The sequence below is a fragment of the Anser cygnoides genome, chromosome 4, assembly GCF_040182565.1.
Source record: "Anser cygnoides isolate HZ-2024a breed goose chromosome 4, Taihu_goose_T2T_genome, whole genome shotgun sequence".
Lineage (NCBI taxonomy): Eukaryota > Metazoa > Chordata > Aves > Anseriformes > Anatidae > Anser > Anser cygnoides.
In genome coordinates, this window is record NC_089876.1 from 44562506 (window position 1) to 44583776 (window position 21271).

A 21271-nucleotide genomic window follows, 5' to 3' on the forward strand; every position below is an offset into this window, starting at 1 on the left:
GGCTCAGGGAGAGGGCTTTAACACTTTGTGGGTTTTGGCACCTTCCCTTGAAGGCACACATGGGGTTTCCTCTGGTCTTGTGGGGCTGTGGAATTGGGAAATAGAGGTAATGAAGGGAAGGGGCAAGTGTGGAGGACAATAACTTCTTATTTCAGTTCTCTGTGCATGGATCTCTTTCTCCCTGCCTTTCTTTCTCCTCCGCTTCCTTCATCACCCCAGAATCTCGGTCTCTAACAAGACAAGCGCTTAATCTTTTGAGTACCTTGGACTTTGCTGTGAGGCATTCAAAGGTAGAGGCTGAGGCACTGGAAAAAGATCGGCTTCTTTTATCTTGGTGTAGCTGGTATCATGTTCGTGTGCCCAGTTAAAGAGACCTTTGTTTTCCTCGAGTGAGGAGGCCTTGAGAGCATGGGGAGACCAGCAGTGTCCGATGTGCGTTTCTCTGATCCCGTAGTAGCATATAGTTGGACCTCAATTGCAGCTCAGTTTTATTATTATTATTTCGAACTAGATAATTTTATTTAAATTACACTTGTAAACTGATTTGAAGGGTTAATAACCATTTTAGTACTAACTGGTAAGAGCATAGCCTAGGTTAAAAATAAAATTACAGCTGTTGGGACCAGGCTCAGTTCAAGGCCTATATGATATTAGTATTGTCTTCAGAAAAAAATCCCTGTTCTTATTAGCAAGGTTTTGGGTTACAGGCCATTACGTGATTAGCAGGCTCACAAGTGCGGTAGAACGAAGTGCCTGTCAGCATTGCACTGGGACTGCTTCTCAGCATTTCTTTGTGCGAATAAAACCAAAATGTGGAATTGCAGCTCGTCCTTGGCTCTTCTCCCCTGGCCCTCTGAAAACAAGCTCCGGGCTGGTGAGCAGGGCAGCTAGCATGATCGCTACAAATTCAAGCTATGCAGTAACCGGATATAAGGAAGAGAGTTCTTGCTTAGACATGTGTTCCTCGATTTGACTACCTTGTTTTTAAGGCAGCTGTAAATTTGCCCTAGGGGGTGAAGAATGTTTTTTTCCAGGTATAGCCTAGTCCTTCAGAGCTGAGTCTCTAACGCTGTGGCTCTTTCCCCCCCCTTTTTTTTTTCCTACCTTTTCAGTTCTTCCTCCAGTGCTGGTCCCAAGGCACAGCGAGTACAACCCTCAGCACAGCCTCTTGGCTCAGTTCCGCAACTTAGGACAAAACGAGCCCCACATGCCGCACAACGCTACTTTCCCGGACTCTTTTCAGCAACCCAACAGTCACCCGTTCCCCCACTCGCCAAACAGCAGCTATCCAAACTCGCCTGGAAGCAGCAGCAGCACCTACCCCCATTCTCCAGCCAGCTCAGACCCGGGAAGTCCTTTCCAGATGCCAGGTATGGTCAACTTCTGTGACTCTTGAGAAGTGGCAATGTGTTGGACATCACAGGTATCTTCATGTTTTTGCGATTATCAGCCAACACTTGTGTTCAATAGTAAGCTGAGAGGGTAGGTAATAAAGGCTATGTAATTGGTTTGTCTATGGGAATAATATCGAGGTTTTTAATATTTTTCCTCTTTCAAACACAATTAAAATGTTAAGATTAAAACTGTTCTGCGGTGGTGGATGGGATTCAAAACTAGGGATTTTTCTGGGATGGTTGTTTAACAGTGTAGCCCATAGAGCATAACAGTCAATATACAAGAAGAATGCTGTGGCTCATTCTTCCTTAGGAAAGAGGTCATCATAAATTTAGCACAGAGATATAGTTCTGCAAAAGAAGGATGTTTCTCAAAGAGATCATGCAGCTGCTACTTGATAAAACTTCTTCACGCAATGATATTATCTCAAGAAACAAATACATTTCAACTGTAAAACAGTTCCTTAAGGCCCCCAAAAGAAATCTTCAGGCTCTTTTAATTCCTACAGTCAAAGAAGTTGCAAACTTTATTTATTGTTGACAGCTGTTTGTAGCTGTTTTTTTCTGTGCAGCTGTCTTTTTTTACATCTTTATATGCAAATTGGTAAAAAGGAAAAATTGCAGAAAAGCCTGTGAGAGATCTCTAGATCTAAATGCTAGAAGGACTCTGTGCAAATGCTTATGGATAGCCTGGTTGCATGTTTTCTTCAGGGGCTGTAGGAGAGCATGTGTAAACAAAAGTGGCAGACTTGTAAAAATCTGTTTTCTATTAGGTAAAATTAACATCCATAGATTTCTGCTGCTGATAGGAGTTTCTCTTGAAAATGTTTCTATCATGAATGAAGACTACTGAACTTGCAGAGGCAGGAGGGAAAGAAGAAGTTTGTTTTTTTTTTGTTTTTTTGTTTTAAAATGTGAAAAGTTGAGGTAGAAACAGCTGTCTACCCTCTGTGTTTTTGTTTTGCTTTAAATATGATTGGTGTGGTTGGGTTTCTTCCAGCAGGCAGAGATAAAGGCTTTTCCAACAGGAAGGTCTTCCTGAACATTGGCATGTGGAAGCTCACTTGATCTTTGAGGGGTTTGTTCTGTCCACATCCCCGTAAAGACGTGTCAGCAGCTGCAGTGAAGAAATTGAATTAGAGCAAAGTCAAGATACTGATGTCCTTCATACTTAGTTCTGGACAATTGTCCGCTGCTAGGGAAAGAGGAGATTGACTTCCGGAAAATACAAAAAAAAAAAAAAATGTCCAAAGATCTTGAAAACTTTCCATATACAGGTTAATTTGTTGCATATAGCCTTACAGTTCTGTTTCCTTATCTGTGCATCACCAACATCATATTTGCACACACACGAATGCTGAGGCTTAGTAAAACAGGAGGCTTTTAAATTCCACTGCAGACTGTTAAGCTTTTAATGCAGTCATGTAGACATTATCTTCTCCTTGCTGCTCATTCCTCCAACCGAGGGTATTCACGTAAGGGAATTAGCAGTGTACCTGCCAGTGCTAGACATAAAGCTCACAGGAGAATATCTCCTAAGTAACAAGCAGTGAATAAATTTCATTAGCTTGTGTTAAAAAAGAGAGAAATAGTTACAAATCAGTGGTACGGTTCTCCTGCCTTTTCTTGATACTGATATGGTTTTTAGGGTTTTGAAGTCCCCAGACTACTGTTGTAGTTTGCAGTCAGTGCTCTCAGCAATGGAGTAAACGTGGGACGAGCAGCAGCCGTGTTCACCAGAGGTAGAACAGTGGTGATCTAGCCCCAGCTTTTGCAACAAAAGCTTGCAGAAATTGGGCAAGGGTTTCTGAACTCTTTTGCATGTAGCTCTGTGCAACTCATGTGGAAGAGAGGGTTCTGTGGTGTACTGGGGAGGTGGTGCTATCAGCGGCTTCCTGCAGCTTCTGAGAAGCCCTTTGGGAAGCACCATAGGTAGCTGGAGAGCAGCACAAGTACCTGGTTAGGGCACTCCGAGCAGTGCAGTGGCAGTGTTTTAGTGAGTACGGTCAGAGTTCACGAGATGGTTTTTATGCTAGCGATTCAATTCTGAACTGGCCAGTGCAGCCAGTAGGAGACACAGGCAAATAAATTCCAGACCCAAAAGTTATTATGTAAAATCTGGGTTCCTCAATACTTTCTACTGTTTCCTCTCTAGGGAAATGGAGCTAGATTGTAAAGCATTACTTTGCAATAGTAATAATAAAGTCGTGGATGTATCAGGGATGTTTGCATACTTTGCTGGTGGAATCATGCTGGAAACAGAAAAGCTGGAACTGAAAGCTTTCTGCTCCAACTTCTGTTCGTATTTACCATATTCAATATTTACTTTGGGTCTGATCCTGAGAGCTCTGTGTGTTAATGTCTATATGGCACTTCCAACCTGCAGAAGATGTGGACTGGCAATGTAGCTATGCTTTCTTTTGTGGCTTGGTGGGGGGCAGGGAGTGACTTGTTTTTATAACTGTTGTGCTTAATGTGCACAGTAATTCTTTGCTTTCCTGAATCAAGGTCCATGATTGCTTTCTCAGATTTCTGGTGGGTGAAAGTTTATAGCTGAGTCAGGCTGGAAGCATTTCCAGGCTGAAACTGTTTATGTGGGTATGTATATATATACTTTAAAGAGAGGAAAGGGTTTGTGTATCTCTGCTTTTTCTATACTTAGCTGATACTCCCCCTCCTGCTTACCTGCCTCCGGAAGATCAGATGACACACGATACCTCCCAGCCAATGGATACCAACATGATGGCACCTGCAATCCATCCTGACATACACAGAGGAGGTAAAAATACTTCCTTCTCGTTTTCTGCTTTGCTTCTTAACAGTGAAGTACTTCAGAACTTCTTGGATGCTGTTAATAATTGACTTTTCATATTGTGTGTGTGTTGTTTATGGAAATTTTTAGCTGTAGAAAAGAGGACAAAAACACAAACAACTTTTTATGTCTTACAGCAACAGGGAAAAATAATAAATCTGGAGATGATTTTTAAAAAGTAAATATTTATTTATAACAAGAACATAACTCATTAAAAATGAAAGTATGTGGGCTTTATTACTTTCTGACTCCCAAACAAGTCATGACCAAAGTAATTTTTATATATTTTGTGTCTGGAAATTATAATCCCTGAACAGCGAGAATTCTTACAATGCAGCACATTTCTACGTGCACTGCTGAAATTACATATGTGCAAGGAAAGGAATCTCTGTATCTCTTAAATACATTAATTTATTGGAACAGTACAGTTAACACTATACAGCGCTTACTGAATTGTGGATAACAGTAGCTATAGTCAAGCATAGTTCTCCAAACAAAGACTTGATCAGAGGATGGGTAATACTGTCAATTATGTAAATGCCCACAGACGTTTTTCACAGGCAACTGGAGTATCTGTGTTTTTTCCTCTGAGACAGTACATGTCATAAAATGTCTGTTCTCATTATGTTTTTGTTTTGAATTCAGTTCTTAAATTAACGTCCTTAGAGAATATGCTCTGCTTCAAATAGTTAACCCTTCTCCTGGGTTAAAAAAAAAAAAGCTTTCTTTATTTTTACTTCTCTGTGTGTGTGTGTGTGTGTTGTTCCATCCTCTCCCCATTTTTATTCTATCTTTGAGTCTGGCAATGGCAGCACATGGTTCAAAACTCAGAGCTGTCTGCCAGAGCTGGCATTGCTACAGACTTTGAAATCTATAATTTAAAAAAAGTATATGTCCTATTGCTTTATGTACTATGACACAGACATCTTTTTACACATTGCTTTTTAAAGCCTTTGCAGCCAGCCGTGACTGCTGAGTAAAGGATTTAGTGCATTCGTCACATTGTGAGAAATAGCCCCTTTAGAGAACACATAAGCTTACACAGTTACTGACCATGCCAAGAAAGAGCAGCAAGCTGAATGCTGTGCCAGAATGATTATAAAGATCACAAGCGTATGAACAATTTAACTATTGTTTGAGTTTTTACTTGTTTTGTTGCTAAGCTTAATGTCTGGTTTCAGGAAGTATATTTACTCTCTTAAAACAATTTGGATAGGTTCCCTGGTAACCTATTTACTCTCTGTGTGGAATGAATCTTGCATGTGATAAACCCCATCTGTGTAGCATTTCCAGTTTTCACTGATACGATACACTGCGTGTGTGTATCTTGCTGCTGTTGAAGGCCCAAAGTAAATTTGCAATGTTTATGCCTGACTACAGACTTTTTGCATGTTTGCCTCTCTTAAAATACATGTGTACCATAGAATTCTTCCATTAGTAAGAAGAGGTTTTGCATTTTTCTTCTTCCCTTGTAACGTGCAACCATTCCAGAATAAAAAGTCCGTTAGTGTTTTTCCCTCCTAATAGTTTAGTACAGTGGAGCCTCACCTCTGCCCCTTCAGTTTAAAAAAAAAAATACGAAAACAACAAAAACTCGGTATGCCTTCCTGTGTTTGTTATTTGTGTGTGTGTATGCTGTAATTTCACCACTTTTACAACCTGCATCAGACTTTTTAAAGAACAGTTTTTAGTGTAAACTTACCGCAGCGCTTCTCTTGCAAGCTCTTAGAAGCATGTTCTTCGCAGTGATTTGTTAGTCTTAGGAGATTTGACTTAACAAGCTGCATCCTGTCAATGAAGTTGGGTAATTTCCATTGTTGGCCCATGCTGGGAATAGAGAGACTAAGCGCACCTGCTCTGCATGACTTAAAGCAAATGTAAGGAAGTTAGTATGAAATCTGTGTGAGAGAGATATGATTCATTCTGGAAGAATGGCCAGCTGGCAAGATTTCTTCCTGACTTTTGAGAACTGGGGTAAAGCTGCAGCTTTGATAATTGCTGGCATCTTCATGTGAATTCAAAGTGTAGTAACCTCTTACTAATAATTAATGACTGATTTTTGTTATTTTATTTTTTAACAATGACATGAGAGGATAGAAAGTAACAAGGGTATCAGGAAAGACCAGCTCCTTTTTGCCACTGTTTTAAGTAAGGTATTAGTCAGCAGTAGACATTATGCTCAGAAGTTTTGCACAATGATGTAGGATGTTACCCTGCTTTCTACTGTTTGCCACCTTTCTTATCTGTTATATAATGTTTGTTTGGGGAGGAACTTTTTTTTGTTTCATTTCGCATGTCAGAAAAATCATAGTGGTATGAACAAAGGGAAGTATGAACAGGAATATGAGGGAAAATATTAATTGGACTTGGTTGGCTGATTTCAGTTAAGACTTGGGGTTGGGAGAAGGAATCCTCTGGCCAGAGAAACAAGTTTTCCTGTAACACCAGTCTTATTTTCATGTTAGCACTTTGGCCTGTAGTTAGAGCTTTAATCTGCAAAGCTGGTATCTTAGCAGCAAGTCCAACTGCGCTAGGCTGAGGAGGGAAATAGTCTCCTTCATCTAAAAGAAACCACATAAAGCAACCACATCCCTTCACTAGCCTCCTTTTATTTGGAGGCAGTTTAATAATTTGTAGCTGTATTTGGCACTTGAAAGAATGCGTACTGGGTGGAGACATCTGAAGAAGCCTGTGCTGTTGTTGGACACCCACTGTGAAACTCCCTTTGGTAAAGATCTTCTGAAGAAACTTTTCCCAGTGTAGAGTCACAAGTGTTACCTCAAGACTACCATGTGTTCCTAGAGCTTGTCAGATAGACGTTGCGAACCATGGATTTCCTATTGGCATTCTGCACAGTTCCCAGCTTTGCTTAGGAGCTGCTTAGGAGGAGCTTGTTGCTACCAGAGTCTGCAAAACCAAGTCCTGAGAAGTCCTTGCTGTTACTCCAGAAGTAATTCTTTTGTTGGGGAACAGTTGCAAGTTTTTTATTTGCTAGCACTTGATGAATAAAAGGTTCCCATTAAATAATACCTACCTTGATTTCATCTTCTCTTTAGTCCAGCATAATTATTAGGATTCTGTGTGTTAGGCCCTTGTTCAGGGTTGAGATGTATGATTGCAGAAGTGTTTCTCTGCTTTCCGGGCCTGCACCTTAGCATTATGTAGAAAATGCAGCAGGGTTATTGGGGCACTGCTTGGTATGTTCTTGGGAGCTTCCTGCACTTTTCTGTGGATATGTAGTGCCAGCCTTTTCCACTTGTGAGTCTCGTGCAAGTGAAGTTGAGGTGAAATTATTCTATTGTGTGTTTGTGGTAATGAAAAGTTCAAAAACAACTGAAGACAGAAGAGCCTTTCTTTAACTGCAGCTGCTTATCCAGATCATCTTTCAGTGATCTTCAGCCAAAATCAGCAGTTTTATGAATCTTTAAATCTCAGGCCTGTATTCCAGTGCCGCTAGACTGTAACATTTGTGTGGTTGCTTTACAGATGTTCAGGCAGTCGCTTACGAAGAGCCAAAGCACTGGTGCTCCATTGTCTATTACGAGCTGAATAATCGCGTTGGGGAGGCATTCCATGCTTCTTCCACCAGCATCCTGGTGGATGGCTTCACTGATCCTTCAAACAACAAAAACAGGTTTTGCCTGGGGCTGCTCTCCAATGTTAACCGCAATTCCACCATTGAGAACACGAGGCGACACATTGGCAAAGGTGAGTTTTAGATCTTTGCATCCTTTTTGGGGAGTTTCTTTCGCAGGGATATTTCCACTAGGATTGACAGCCTGGGCCATTTGCTTCAAGAGCAAGCTGCTCTTCTCAGTATGTGGGATAAGTGCTTGTTAGAATATTGGTAAATGTATAATTTTCTGGCCAGGTCGTATAAGCACGGTATTGTTCTTACCTGTTGTGTAATTACAGGAAATCTTTATCCCTAATCAATTCTTTATTGCCCAAAGCCTATCATAACTTTAATTAGAGCAAGAGCTTAAGGCAGTTTTTTTAATGAAATATCTTGATTTGTCTTGATTATTGGTGCATATGGAAATCCAAATGATAGTTCTTGGCACAAAATTTTTAGCTGCCTTTAGTTCCAACACAATTTAGCTATCCTAGCATGTTTTTAGAAGGACAACTTGCTAAAATAGTTTTCCAAATGCATTTTTAAAGAAGCTGGTGATTTTTTTTCATTGGGAATCTTGTTCTCTTCTGTGGCTGTGACAGTGTCCTGCAAAAGAGAAAAGCTTCTGGTTTGTGTCTGACTCAATACAGTCCTCTTTTCTGAGAACTTGCCCATAATGCAGTTGACATTCAAATCTGACATTGGCCCTGCAATGGTGTATTCCTGCCAGACAAAGTTTTCAGGAGCTTACATTATTAGCAAATTTTCAGAGACAGTTGGGGGTTGAGCATGCCCAACCTGTGGTTATCTGCAATAAGTGTCAATTAATGAAGTATCTTCTCCTTCCTTAGAGGAGTAAAGAATTGAAACTGAAGGAACTGAAGGTCATCAAGTTTTTGCCCTTAGCCTGGAAAACTTTTCTCTACGGGAGGACTTGTGCAGCTCTCAGCAGTACACCCCACCTGTGCTGCGCCACTCAAGTCCTAACACTTCTCCCTTCTTTTCCGCCCCATCCATCTTACCAAGTATGAGGATATTTATTTAACACCTCATTCATTTTCCCTTTAAAAGTAACCCAGCTGCAAGCAGCCTTCTGCTGAATCACTTAACTGTATGTGTGCCAAAGTAGAGCAGAAAAGACAGGGAAGCTGTTGAATAAGTGTATGTATATAATTCTTGATGATGTAGAACTGTTAGTCTTTGAGGAAAAAGGAGTAAATCCTAAACTTGAAAGCAGCCATAAACTGATTTGCTGATCAGATGGTGTTATATGTGTTCCCACACACGTACATACATAGACAACAGCGAAATCTTACGTGACAGAGCACAGTCAAGGCATTCTGATTGGATTTCAGTTTAGTTTTTAAAGTCTGTGTGTTTGCTTCTTTGACTCGTAACATTGTGAGAGGTGAAAGGTTTAAGCAGCAAATAATCCATTTCTAAACACCAAAGGCAAATTTTCTTGGTTTCTCAAAGCCTTTGGAATTGAGTTCTCCCAAGCACATTTCCACAGAGGTTCCCTGTATGTCACGTTTTTGGGCATTGCTGCCACCAGTGATGGGTGAGGGAGTGGGAAATAGCAGTGAGGACTGGGAAGTTGACATGCACCCTCATTTGACAGACACATGAGGAATATAAGGGAAATTTTCTTTTTCCAGCTTTCTGGAGAGAAAGCATTAAAGTGAGCTGAAAAAAGCCTCATGCTAACAAAAATAGCGTTCAGGACTTTGTTGAGAGAATCCAGTTTGAGGCTGTTTTAGTATCTGCTTTCCCCCCCTGCATTTCCAGTTACTGTTTCACATAAATATAATGAGAACAAAGTTCAGCTGGCCAAGCCATCCACTGTACAGCATCAAAATTACTGCAGTACTTGCTGGTTTATTGTTGTTGAATATACAGCACATTAAAATACAGCAATTACTGATTATCCTTGCATATGCATACCTATATACACACCCTACTTTCAAATCATGTACTGATGGAACATTAAAAAAAAAAAGTTTTAAGGCAGAATATGGTCTGATATGCAGTGTTAATCTCTTTAAGCAGAAACATATGGAGACATACCGTGAAAAACAGATGCGTGGTGTGAATTCATCTAACCTCTTAATGTCAACATTCTCCTTCCAGGTGTTCATCTCTATTATGTTGGTGGAGAAGTGTACGCTGAATGCCTCAGTGACAGCAGTATTTTTGTGCAAAGTCGGAACTGCAACTACCATCACGGTTTCCATCCGACCACAGTGTGCAAAATACCTAGTGGCTGCAGTTTGAAGATTTTCAATAATCAAGAGTTTGCTCAACTTTTGGCACAGTCAGTGAACCATGGCTTTGAGACAGTGTATGAGCTTACTAAGATGTGCACTCTCCGTATGAGTTTCGTAAAGGTATGTGAAAATTTGCTTGAGCTTATTTTGTAAGCAAAATAAATATTTTTTTTCTTAATGTGGTGATTCTGAATTGTCGATCGCCTTCCTCCATCAACCTGTTAATAATTTCTGAGTTTAAATGTTTATAGAATAGTGTTCTGGAAGTGTAAGACAGATCTGAATGATATAAAGTTGTCTACAGACCAAAATCCATCTCCTGATGCATAGACTTTGAAAGCTGAGGTGACTTGCAGATGGTCTTTCTTCAGCTTTCTCTCTAGTTGCTTTCTGAAGCGTTGCTATCATGTCTGTTAACTACTCCAGTTTCATTGAAATGCCTCTCTTAAACATAATGATTCAATTGAATACTTCTATTTAATGTGTATATAGATAGTGTGTGTGTATAATTATTTGCATAATTACTCTAGATTTATGGGGCTTGTCTTTTTAATTTTGGGGGGGGGATATGGCGTGGTACAATACAAGTAAGCTTTGAGAAGAGAGTTGAGTGGTCAATTACTTGGCCTAAAAATGTAAAAGCCACCAATTCATTACATAGCATCAGCTTTTGCCCCTTTAAATTACACTGCTATTGGTCTGTGCCGACTCCTGTTCTTAAAGCTGTTCAGCTGAACTTCATGCTTCTGTTCCTGGCTGGCATTTTTGGAGATGGGAGCTGGGACAGCCGTGTAAGTCATTGTAGTGGTTGTGGGAATGCAGATAGCATAATCTTCTAAATTTGTCCTGATCAGCAGCTAGCAAATCAGGAGACACAGTAACTATTTGGAATAATACATGTACCTTTCTATTCTAAGGGGACATGTAAAGTCAAGATTTGTTATGTGGCTATGAATATCAACATGTGTACTGATGTAAAAAAAAAAAAAAAAAAAAAAAAGGCTAGTCACACATCAGAGGAGGATGGTACTTCTCAGATGTGTTAGGGTAGGGACTGCTAAAATGGAGTAGGTTGTTTATAGCTCCACATCCTGTAGAGTTGTACAGCAGTGCTGTCTGAACAGATGCACAGGACCTCCTGCATATTGGATGTTGCACTGCACGGTGTTTGGAGCTGCTGCTACCAGTGTTGGGAGCTGAGTAATCCCTTAATTAGGGGTTAATGCAGAGCAGCGTCATTGTGTTGTCTACAGACCCCCACCAAAAACAGTTCTCTTACAAAATGATTTTGAATGCTGTTTAAGTATCTGTTTATATCCTTGGTAGTAACGGTTACTAGATTGGATATGAGCTGAAAGAAGACCTATTGGCACTTGTCTTAACTTGGAAGTAGCCTGCTGGACAGTGATCATGCCTTCTTTCTCCTGAGAGTAAATGTTTCTGATTTATCACTGTGTTTGTCCTGACCGTCCTGCAAAACATGCTTTGGTTCTTGTCAGACAGATGCCTCACCTCCAATTCCATCATGTCAGTCTATGAGCTCATTTTTTAATTTGTTGATCTGTTTGTCAGCATTTTTCCCAGTTTTGTTCTATTTTTGATCATGGCGCGGGAGACTTGATTATCCCTCTTTTCAGAAAGTTTATGGGTGGGACATCATGTAACTGGTGGTGAGGTGTGAGGAAACGTTGCATTGCCAGAAGTTATGTCTTTGAGAACTTAGAGTCTCATTCCAAGAGATCACAAAATGACACTTCCAATTTTTTTTTACTTCAGATTTGTTTGTTGAAATGTGATAAATGAATGTCATCCTGCTGATAATCACTGTTGAAAGCTAGATTACTTCAGTAAGGAAGAAAACGATTCACATGTGCTTTTCACACATTCGTTATTATAAAATAAGGTGATTTTTCTTCTTTCCCCACTTATCATTCTGTTTCCAGGGCTGGGGAGCTGAATATCATCGTCAAGATGTAACGAGCACTCCATGCTGGATAGAGATACACCTTCATGGTCCCCTTCAGTGGCTGGATAAAGTACTTACTCAGATGGGCTCTCCTCATAATCCTATTTCTTCAGTGTCTTAAAGGTCCCAAGCTCCTGCATTTTGGAAACAATTGAGCCTTGCATGTACTTGAAGGACGTATGAGTCAGACACACACTTCCCCCTCTGCCCCCCGAACTGGCAACAGCTGAATAAGAGCCATGAAAATACTTGACTTCTGTGACCAACTGTTGGATTCAGAAAAAAAAAAACAACACAACAACCCTTTGACATACTGTTGGTGTCAAGAATTTTAGTTTACGTTGTAATATTCTATTGCAAAGTTGATTTGTAGGGCTTAGCATAAGGGGGACAACCAAGCCCAAACCACAATCTGTTGGAGCAAGTTCCTGAAGGACCATCCTGTAGTTGGCACTCTGCGATTTTTTCTTTCTTATGTCCATTGCTCACTTTTTTTTTCTGTGTCCTCTGGGGCTAAGAGCCAATGTTGAAGTCTGCCTTTTGCAGGATTTCTGCAGTCCATTCTAAAACCATTTGTCGAAGCTGATAGTTGCTGTTCTCTTTAAAAGACAAAAAAGGTTATATGGCTTAACCTCAATAACTGTGTAATAATCTTGGAAATTGTGTCCTGACCATACTGCTGTAAGAATGTTAGGTATGTTTTTGCTAAATGTATGTACGGTGTATTTGAAAGTTTAGAAATTAATTAGACTTAGACCATAAAGGAGTTAGGAATATTTGAATGGGGGGAGGTGGGAGTGGGAAGGGAAATGACAACTGAAATGTAGAATATATTGTAAACATAGCTTGTTAGTTTAAACTGAGGTCTGAGTTTTTGCTGTGCGTTTCATTTTTATAGTGGCTTTGTCTTGTTAATTCTGACTATTTTTGCCTCTTCCTTTTCCCCAAAACAGTTGTGCAGCTGGTTAATTCTTTTACCTGTGAAGAGGACAAAATGACTAATTCCTGCAGTTTGAAGGCTGCAGCTCTATGTATTTCAAGACATAATTGTACAGCGTGCTCTTTAACTATTGAGCAGTTTTATACAGTGTATGTAACAGAAGTAGGCTTTTAATTTTGTAAGAGAATCTTGTTTTGCCAAACATAGTAATTGTTAATTGTTTGGAGGACTTCAAAATCCCTGTGTGGGTCTATTTCAAACTTTTTAAAAATATATATTTTTAATTTTTATTTTTTTTACTGCTTGGTTTATTTTTTTCTTTGATCTTTTATATTCACATAAGCTGTAGTACTTTAAGTACCTTTATTCCAAATCTTAGTGGGTCCTCTTTACTGGAAGTTTTGAATAAAACCTGTTGTTACTGCTTACATTTGATTAAAACTTTGTCTTGTCCACTTCTTAGTAGATTTTTTTTTGACAAACCAGATACAGATACAACTTGGAGAAGGAACAACCAGAAGCGAAGAGACACATTATCTCTCATACTGACTTCAGTAATAAAACGAGCTCTCTAGAAAGACTTCTTAACTAGGCAAGATTAGAATGGGTGTAGTAACACTGAAGTATCCTAACCACTTTGTAAGAGATCTTTGAGATCCGATCATACGATATCTGAATGAGCTGAATTTCTGTGCTTTTACAGCCTGCTAGGTGTTTCAGTAAAACTGTGGAAGTAACTTCTAAGTAAGCACTGTTGCATGCTTACAGAGTTCTGAGAAAGATGGTGAGAAATATTTCACATAGGAAACATTTCCTAGAGGAAATAGGAACTCAGATGAGATCTGGCCTCATCTGTTTGCGTCTTTATCTGTAGTTGTAAAATGTATGAGTGAGTCTCATCTCCTTTCTTGAAAAATGTAGAGGTTTCCATCAAAAGAAATGCCTCCCTCCATTACAGTATTTTTCATTAGAATTGTTTGAATGCCTGTGTTCCACGAGGAAAGTATTTGGAGAGCACTTTTGTGTACCAGCCTTTACCTGGTCTCTTGGCCGCTTGCCTTAGGCAGGTTTACCTTGTGGAGGGTGTTGCTGCCTCCCAGCTGTTTTGCTGGAGACCTGCTGGAGATGAAGACTCTTCCTGCTCCCTGCCCTAGTGGCAAGCCTCCCCGCTCCTTTTTCCACACCTCTTTGCTCTGGGGAGAGGTGAGGGAAGGACGATCCCTTTACACCTGCAGTGTGCCACTTAGTTGGATGATGGAGTTTCAGAGTTCGGAAGTTGACTGGAAATCCAGCCCTTGGCCCTGGCTGTAGTGGGTTGTGGATTGCTAACAGGAGCATGAGGGAAAGTCGAGCAACTGAGATCCACGTGTGTTCAGCCACACCTATGCCTGTGAGTGTCACTGTAATGAGCAGTAGCCCTTTTTTGGAGATTGAGCCAGTCCTATCTTTTACAAAAATCTTAATCCCATTGCTTGGTCTAGTAAAGGTTTTTAAAACTAACCCTTCTCCCCTTGTAAAGTGGGAGGAAAAAAAATCCATGTTCAAGTTCCGTATGTAGGAGAACTTGGTTAGGGACTTTTTTTTGTATTTTTAATTATTGATTGTAAGCTTTAAGAACAAAATCAACTTTTCTTAATCTTAATTCAGTTTAACTTTTTTAGTAGTCATGGCACAAACATAAGTCTTAGAAGTACATAAAGTTGAAGATGACCAAAAAAAAAAAAAAGAGAAATGTTTGCTCTTTGCTCAGTCTCTGTTTTTTGCCTGCAACCCCTACTACATTAACTTGCAGCTGTTCCCAGCCAGGTTCCTTCCTTTTGTTGGAATACAGCAGCAGTTGGGTAGTGACATCTTTTTTAAAGTGCTGTAACCATCAATCATGCAGGTGTTAAGAAATAAGAGTGTTTCTGCCTTTCCATATTGGGATGGTCCTGTGAAAGCTTTAGTAAACTTTGAAATAGCTTTGGAGTAAGTAAAGACTGTTTTGTTGCAAATGTTTTTGAATGTTAGTGTCTTGTATGTCTTGGGCTGCCAGGTAGGGAACCAAACCAATAAAACCAGCTCAGATGCCATAGTCTGACCATTCTCATCCTCAAGAGATGCTGCAAAAGCTCAAATCTGTTAGTATGTATATTATCTTATATTGTTTGAGGTATTGTTTTTTTATAAAATTTCTCTGAGATTCATAGTTTGATGCAATCAGAAAAATACTGATTTATATTTCAAGAACATGAATGTATTACATAATTCGTCTCTTTTATTCTAAGTGGGGATTGAGATCAGCCAATACTAACCCTGTAATCTGTCAGAAACTTTGTGGGGTGCTAGTCTTTTGAAGTTCTCTTCCATTTTGAAATTTTCTTTGCTGTTGAAGTGCAGTGTACATAATACTTTCTTTATCTGTTATCCAGCTCTTTGTGTTGAGGAGACATTAGGTGTCAGGAAAAAGTACACCTTCATGTGATGGCACAGGACATCCCGGCTGGACTTTGATAGATGAGCTGAGTGGATTGGAGTAGCACTTGAGACTAATAGCCAAAAAATAGGAGACATTCCAGAAATTACCTTGGAAGAAGTAACTGCTAGCTTGAGGCTCTTGTGAAGATTTTTGGAGTGGCTTGTAGAAATTTTCTTACTGATTTGCCCTGTTCTGGATAGTTGGAGTCAGAAAGTCAGCAAAGGCACGGGACAAGACAGGAGGAAAAGAGTTTTTCTTGCTGACCTCACAGAATGCAGAGAAAGATGGGAGCTAGAACCTCCAGCGGAGCCTACAATGCCACTTCTGTAACCAGGTGAGCTCCTGTGGGTCAGTTGGTGATATTTCCCCATATTTTCCTGGGTCTAATCTCCTGAATGACCAAGCTAAATACAGAAGAGACTATTTTATGGAGGTATTTGCTCATCCTCTCCTATTAGGAGTGTCTTTTCACTTTGGAGTTGAACATGTTTTGGCTTCTTAATGCTAGAGAGAAAATAACTCTTCCAGGATGGGGATGACTTTTAAACCATATAAAAGCCTCTGGTGAACTTTAAAAAGGCTCAATGAGAGCTAAGGGAGGTAGTCACGTTTACTTGTGTGGTTTTCAGGAACTGCTGGAGAAGAATAATTCATATTTTAACATATCCTGTTATCAGAGAATCATGGGCTTGATCTTTGAATGCTCACAAAGCTGGCATTGCTGTATAGTTGGATAAAAACATTCCCTTACTGAATCACTTTTTTTTGCTAATGCAGACATATTTTCACAACTGCAGGTTTTTCTAGTCTCCTCTGTGACTCTATCACCATTTTAAGACAATAAATTAATGCAGAGACGTCTGAAACTTCTGTGGCCCTTTGTTGATGTGCTTTTTCTCTTTGATTTTTCTGTTGTCTTGCCACACTTCAAGCCTTTGATGAACACCCTGGAAGCTAGCTCTGTTTTGGTGGTCTCATGTATTAATTGCTGCTGCTTCATTCTGTTCAGTAAGTAGACTGTAGCCTCTTATTCTGCTCTTGAGATTCATGATTCATAACTGTGAACTGGCAGTCACCTTTTTCTGGATTTGTGCCTAAATATACAATACGACTCTACCATCACCAGTCATGGTAGAGCAATATATTTTTTACATACATCATCTCACAGTTCATTTTCTCTAAATACATATATAATTCTGTGAGGGAGAGAAGTGAAAATGGCTCTTATTTTACTCTGTCCTATTCTGCCCTTGACTTAAACAGTTCAACCAAGAGGCGTTCCCTTGTCATGGTATCCTTTTTGGATAAACTAACTTTCTTTACTCTGAGTCCACCTCCCCAACTTCTGCATTTTGATGATGTTCCTTATTTTTCCTAACTTTTTGCGAATAGCTTTTTGTCAGATTCTTTTCTCATACCTACTGCATGGTCTATGTTTCAGTCAGAAAAACAAACAAAAAAACCCCCTGTAACATATGCTTGCCAAAGGCAGGTGAAGAATGAGGAATTATGGATTGCTGTAGGCCCTAGAAGCCACCCAAAAAGGTAAAGCATGGTTCACAGGCTTTTCCAGCCCCTGCCCTCTCAAATGGTACGTTTTTTGGAGGAGGAAGGTGAATGCTATTGGATGTCAGTTTTGCTTGGGATTACTGTTTTTAAAGACTTTTACAGTTACAAGATGCACCTCACTCCTTTGTATGGAGGTATGTCACATGGTTTGCATCTGACTGAAATTGTCAGCCAGGCTTTGTACTTGTGTCTGTGTTCTCCGACTGTTGCCATTGGCTTTGTAAGCAAGCACTGCATGTGTTCTTGCCATCTCTCGCCAAGCGGACTCCAGAATAAACAAGCTGTCTGGCTTGTAGAATGAAGCTGATGTACACTCTGCGAGCCCTGGTGACCCCTCCTCAGAGGGGAATCCTCTGCAGGACAAATGAAGCCGTGGCATTACTTTGTACGGACCACTGATGCGTGCGGGCTGGCTGGAGCAGGCCCCTGCCCAGGGGCTGCTGACCTCACGAGGTGCCATGCCTCTTCTGAGGCACCGCAGGCCGCTGTCCTGCTGCAGACCGCCACCAGTTTGTCCCCGTACGTTCACATGCTGAGAACTGCTGAGGTAGAGGGCTCTGATTTTCCTACTCCTGTTCTGTTGAGGTAGCTGAGGTGGCTCCTATTTCATTCATCCCAGCTGTAGGAGGTAATGATCTCTTCAGCTGCAGCAGCTCAGTCTGATGAAGTGGTGATCAAGAAGCAGTTGCAATAGAGAGATAGCCTCCAACACAACAATAACTCCAGTTTGTGAAACAAACCAAACTACAAACAGTACAAAAGTCTAGAAGTTGATGCAGTCATCTTTCAGGAATGTAAGATTTTTTATTCTAGTGAGCACGGATTCTAGCGACCGCATCTTGCCATGAAGGTTTGAGTTCAAAGATCTGCAACCTTTCTTCATGATCATCCCAGTTTATTTGAGACTTTAAATCTAAAACTTGAAGGCAGCCACTAGGTAAATTTTGAAGGAGAAATGGAACCTTCATGTGCTTCAGATTGTAGAGAGGATTTGCAATCTCTTGTGGTGGTGATAAAAACCTGCTACTTACAATTCTCTTGTAGTAAATGGAAAGTGAGATATAATTGTTATTACAGTGGGTACTCTCTGCTTGCTAAGCAGGCTTTCCCTGCTCAGAGTTTGGTTTAAGTGGGCATATCACTTGTTTAGACTTGGTGGAAGCTGCTGCTGGTCTTTATAAAGAATATTCTGATTTTTGTATTGCAGCTTCTTTCTTTCTCCAGTATGCCTGTAACAGGCAGACGCATTCTTTCATATGAAGAAAAACTATGTCCCTAAATGCTACTTCTCTTACTTTTGTAATGACCTTGGGCTTCTTGGTTTTCTTTTTCCTTCAGTTTACCGAGTCCAACTTAGAACAAGCAGGAGAATGAGTCTGGATGTCTGCAGTGCTGCACTAAGACTATTTCCCAGAGCACTTGGTTCTTGGCAGGAAAGCACAGTCTGTCTCATTTCTGAACCCTTCACTTCTGCCTTTTGGTGATACTTTTGGGATTGGTAATCCTGAGCATTTTCAGATACATGTGTAGAGACTGAAAGATGGCTGCTGTCCCATCAGATATTTCTTCAAACTTGTGGACCGGTCTCCTCAAGTCAAAATCACCATAGGCCATGGTGCTGGCAACAGCACTGTTTTAAAAATTGATCCAAACATGGCTTCGTTTTGAACATGACTCAGGCAATGGTTTTACTACAAACAAACTTTACAAACCTCTCAAACACAGCTTGATGCCTGTGTCTGTTGGATTTGGTCCATGCCACTTTCTAAAGCGGTACAGAAAGAAGCTACCTTGATCTGTGTGCTCTGAAGAATTATGTTTCCAGGAGATGGATTTTTATGTTGTGCCAGGAGAGGAGCTTTGTAAAAACTCTTTCATGGAGTAGGTTTTAATTTGTGTATGGGGTTTCTTTGTGCCTCTTCTCGTAACAGTTAATTTGGTGCTAATTCAGAATACAATGTGTGCACTGTGTGACCAGTCTGTTTTCTTGACCCATAGTATTCCTCTTTTTATTTCAGGAATAGTGACACTGCAGTAAATGTTCCCATGATTTCTGCAAGACACAGGAGAAAATTTGAACAGCTATGTAACGGTAGGGTTTAGTTTGAATTGAATGAGTTCGCAGTTATAGAAAGAAGCATTTGCATTTTTATATTCAAAATATATAAAAAAAATATCTTCAAAACTTTTCCTAGAATGTTGACGGGGCACATGCAGCATCATAAAGAGTTACTGGAGGTAGGAGCCTTCTGCTTGAGGAGCCTGATTCTGCAGAGCATACTTCCAGTGAGGGGCCACGTGTTTTGTCTTGGGTGATCTGTTAGTGCCATACAAGTACCAGATTAATCTGGATTGCAAATGATGAACAGAAGCAAAAAGGCTATGTATATAGCGGGAAAGGAAAGGTCGTTGAACTTGGTGAATTTTTTTTACAGGCTGGGCTGTTAGGATTAGGGCTACACAAGCAGAATGACTCTTCTGCCAGAGGTAGATTTAGGGTGTATATACCTCCTATGGCTGTGTCGGGGAGGGAGGGAGATGATCTGTGGTGGTGGGACTGATGAAGCTGGGGAACCAAGTGTGGAAGGGCAGGCAGAAGAGGGGTGACTGGCTGAGAAGGTACAGGCAGATGTGTTTCCTGACAAATTTTTCTTATGGTCACTTGAGAACATCAAGGGAATGTTCCTTTCTGTGCCAGGAGCTGTGGGTGGGTGGTGGATACACATGGTTGTGCAGTTGCATGAAATGATCCTAGACGTGTTGATCAGACCTGGGGCTTTACAGCTCAACATGCAGGAGACCGCCATGTATGTGAGCATTGTGTGGGACTGGGGTAGGGAAAGGATGGCCTGATCGTTATGAGTAGTTTCATCATGTGTGCAGTGTTTCACTGTTGTCTGGCATGGTTTTTCTTTCAATAGTAAGGTGGATGAAAGCATATGCAGAGTATGTGGCCTTGCCTTTGTTCGTCTCCGTGCTCTGGTCACCCCTGGTGTTTTGTAAAAAACACTGCTGTGCTTCCTTGCATGGGAAATCACCGTGGCCTCACACAGGTGTTGTATACAAGGAGCTCGCTCAGTCAGAATTCATTGTATCTACAACTGTGTGTAGCATGCCTGAAAACGTGACGTGCCTGTCACATAAACAGGAAATGACCCTTGTGGGGGACTGAGTGTAGCTGCAAACCTAATCTAAATAATGCCGTTAGTCGTCTCCATATGGTAACCTTTCATTGCCACGCAAGTTTGGAAAACATGGTTGTAACTGGCTTCCACATGCTGGGTGGATGCACAGATACCAGATGTTGCCTTACATGTTTAAGTCTCTATCTAAAATCAATCTGAGGCACAAATATTCTATGTACAGCAATTGTGGGTGAAAGCCTGCATGTGTAAAAGTATTTACATGGGAACGGGGCTGGACCTATAGCACTAGAAACAAGGTTGAGGTTTCTTTGATCATCTGAGTTTCTTATGGCAATAAATAGTTGAAACAAAACAAAACCAGAGAGGTAGCATACTTAAACCATATTTGACGATATGTTTTCATTACAAAGATATAGTTGTCATAAAAAGATAGAATAAAATGTGTTTTTCAGTGCTGGCTAGTATATCAGTAAAGGCTGGCTTCATTTCTTAAAATCGCCAGAAACAATACCATGTAATTTAGCAATAGACTGACAATATCCTCTTTAGTCATATAAAATTTAGGCACTCTCAATTTCTGTGCTTTCATGTGTATAATCTGTGATCTGTATTGTGTCTGTTTTTCAAATGCAGAACCAGAATGTGCTTTGTGAAGTTCCTGCCTCGTTCCATGTAGCCTGCTCCCTCCTTCCGAAGTCTTTCCACCTCCAAGTTCTTATGGAGTTGCTGAGAGCATAGTAAAAGGGCTGGTTAATAAAAGTAGAGTAAAAATTACATGAGGTACTGTAAGAAGGCATTTAGCATGTACCTGGAAAAACAACAGTTTTATTTATATATGTATATTAAATAAAAGTATTCTCTTTATTGCTTATGGGAAGCAGAACTTCCAGACTGCAAGTCTGACAAATTTAACCTGGAATTGCTGGTTTGCTACTGAAGTAAAAATAGTGCATTTGGAATTACATTTTAAATTACCTTCCTTATGGAAGGCAAACCTTATAAGACGTTATTTTCAAGGCAAAGGTAGGAACAGAGAGCAGCGATTTACTTTGCTCAGCATGGGTTTGTTGTGCACCAAATTTGTTTGCACTCCTTTTAAAGTC

At 40.4% G+C, this 21271-nt stretch overlaps 1 protein-coding gene across 7 annotated transcripts in view; it reads left to right on the top strand.

Moving 5' to 3' along the window:
• SMAD1 (SMAD family member 1) overlaps positions 1-13450 on the top strand; it is a 47656-nt gene extending 34206 nt beyond the window's left edge. For all 7 annotated transcript variants that reach the window (XM_048071793.2, XM_048071790.2, XM_048071792.2 and 4 more), the window contains 5 exons: positions 1113-1370; positions 4057-4173; positions 7693-7914; positions 9953-10209; positions 12033-13450. In XM_048071793.2, the coding sequence (XP_047927750.1) occupies positions 1113-1370; positions 4057-4173; positions 7693-7914; positions 9953-10209; positions 12033-12176 (998 nt within the window). In that variant the 3' untranslated portion in view covers positions 12177-13450. The remainder of the gene's footprint in view (positions 1-1112; positions 1371-4056; positions 4174-7692; positions 7915-9952; positions 10210-12032) is intronic.
• The last annotated feature ends 7821 nt before the right edge of the window (positions 13451-21271 follow it).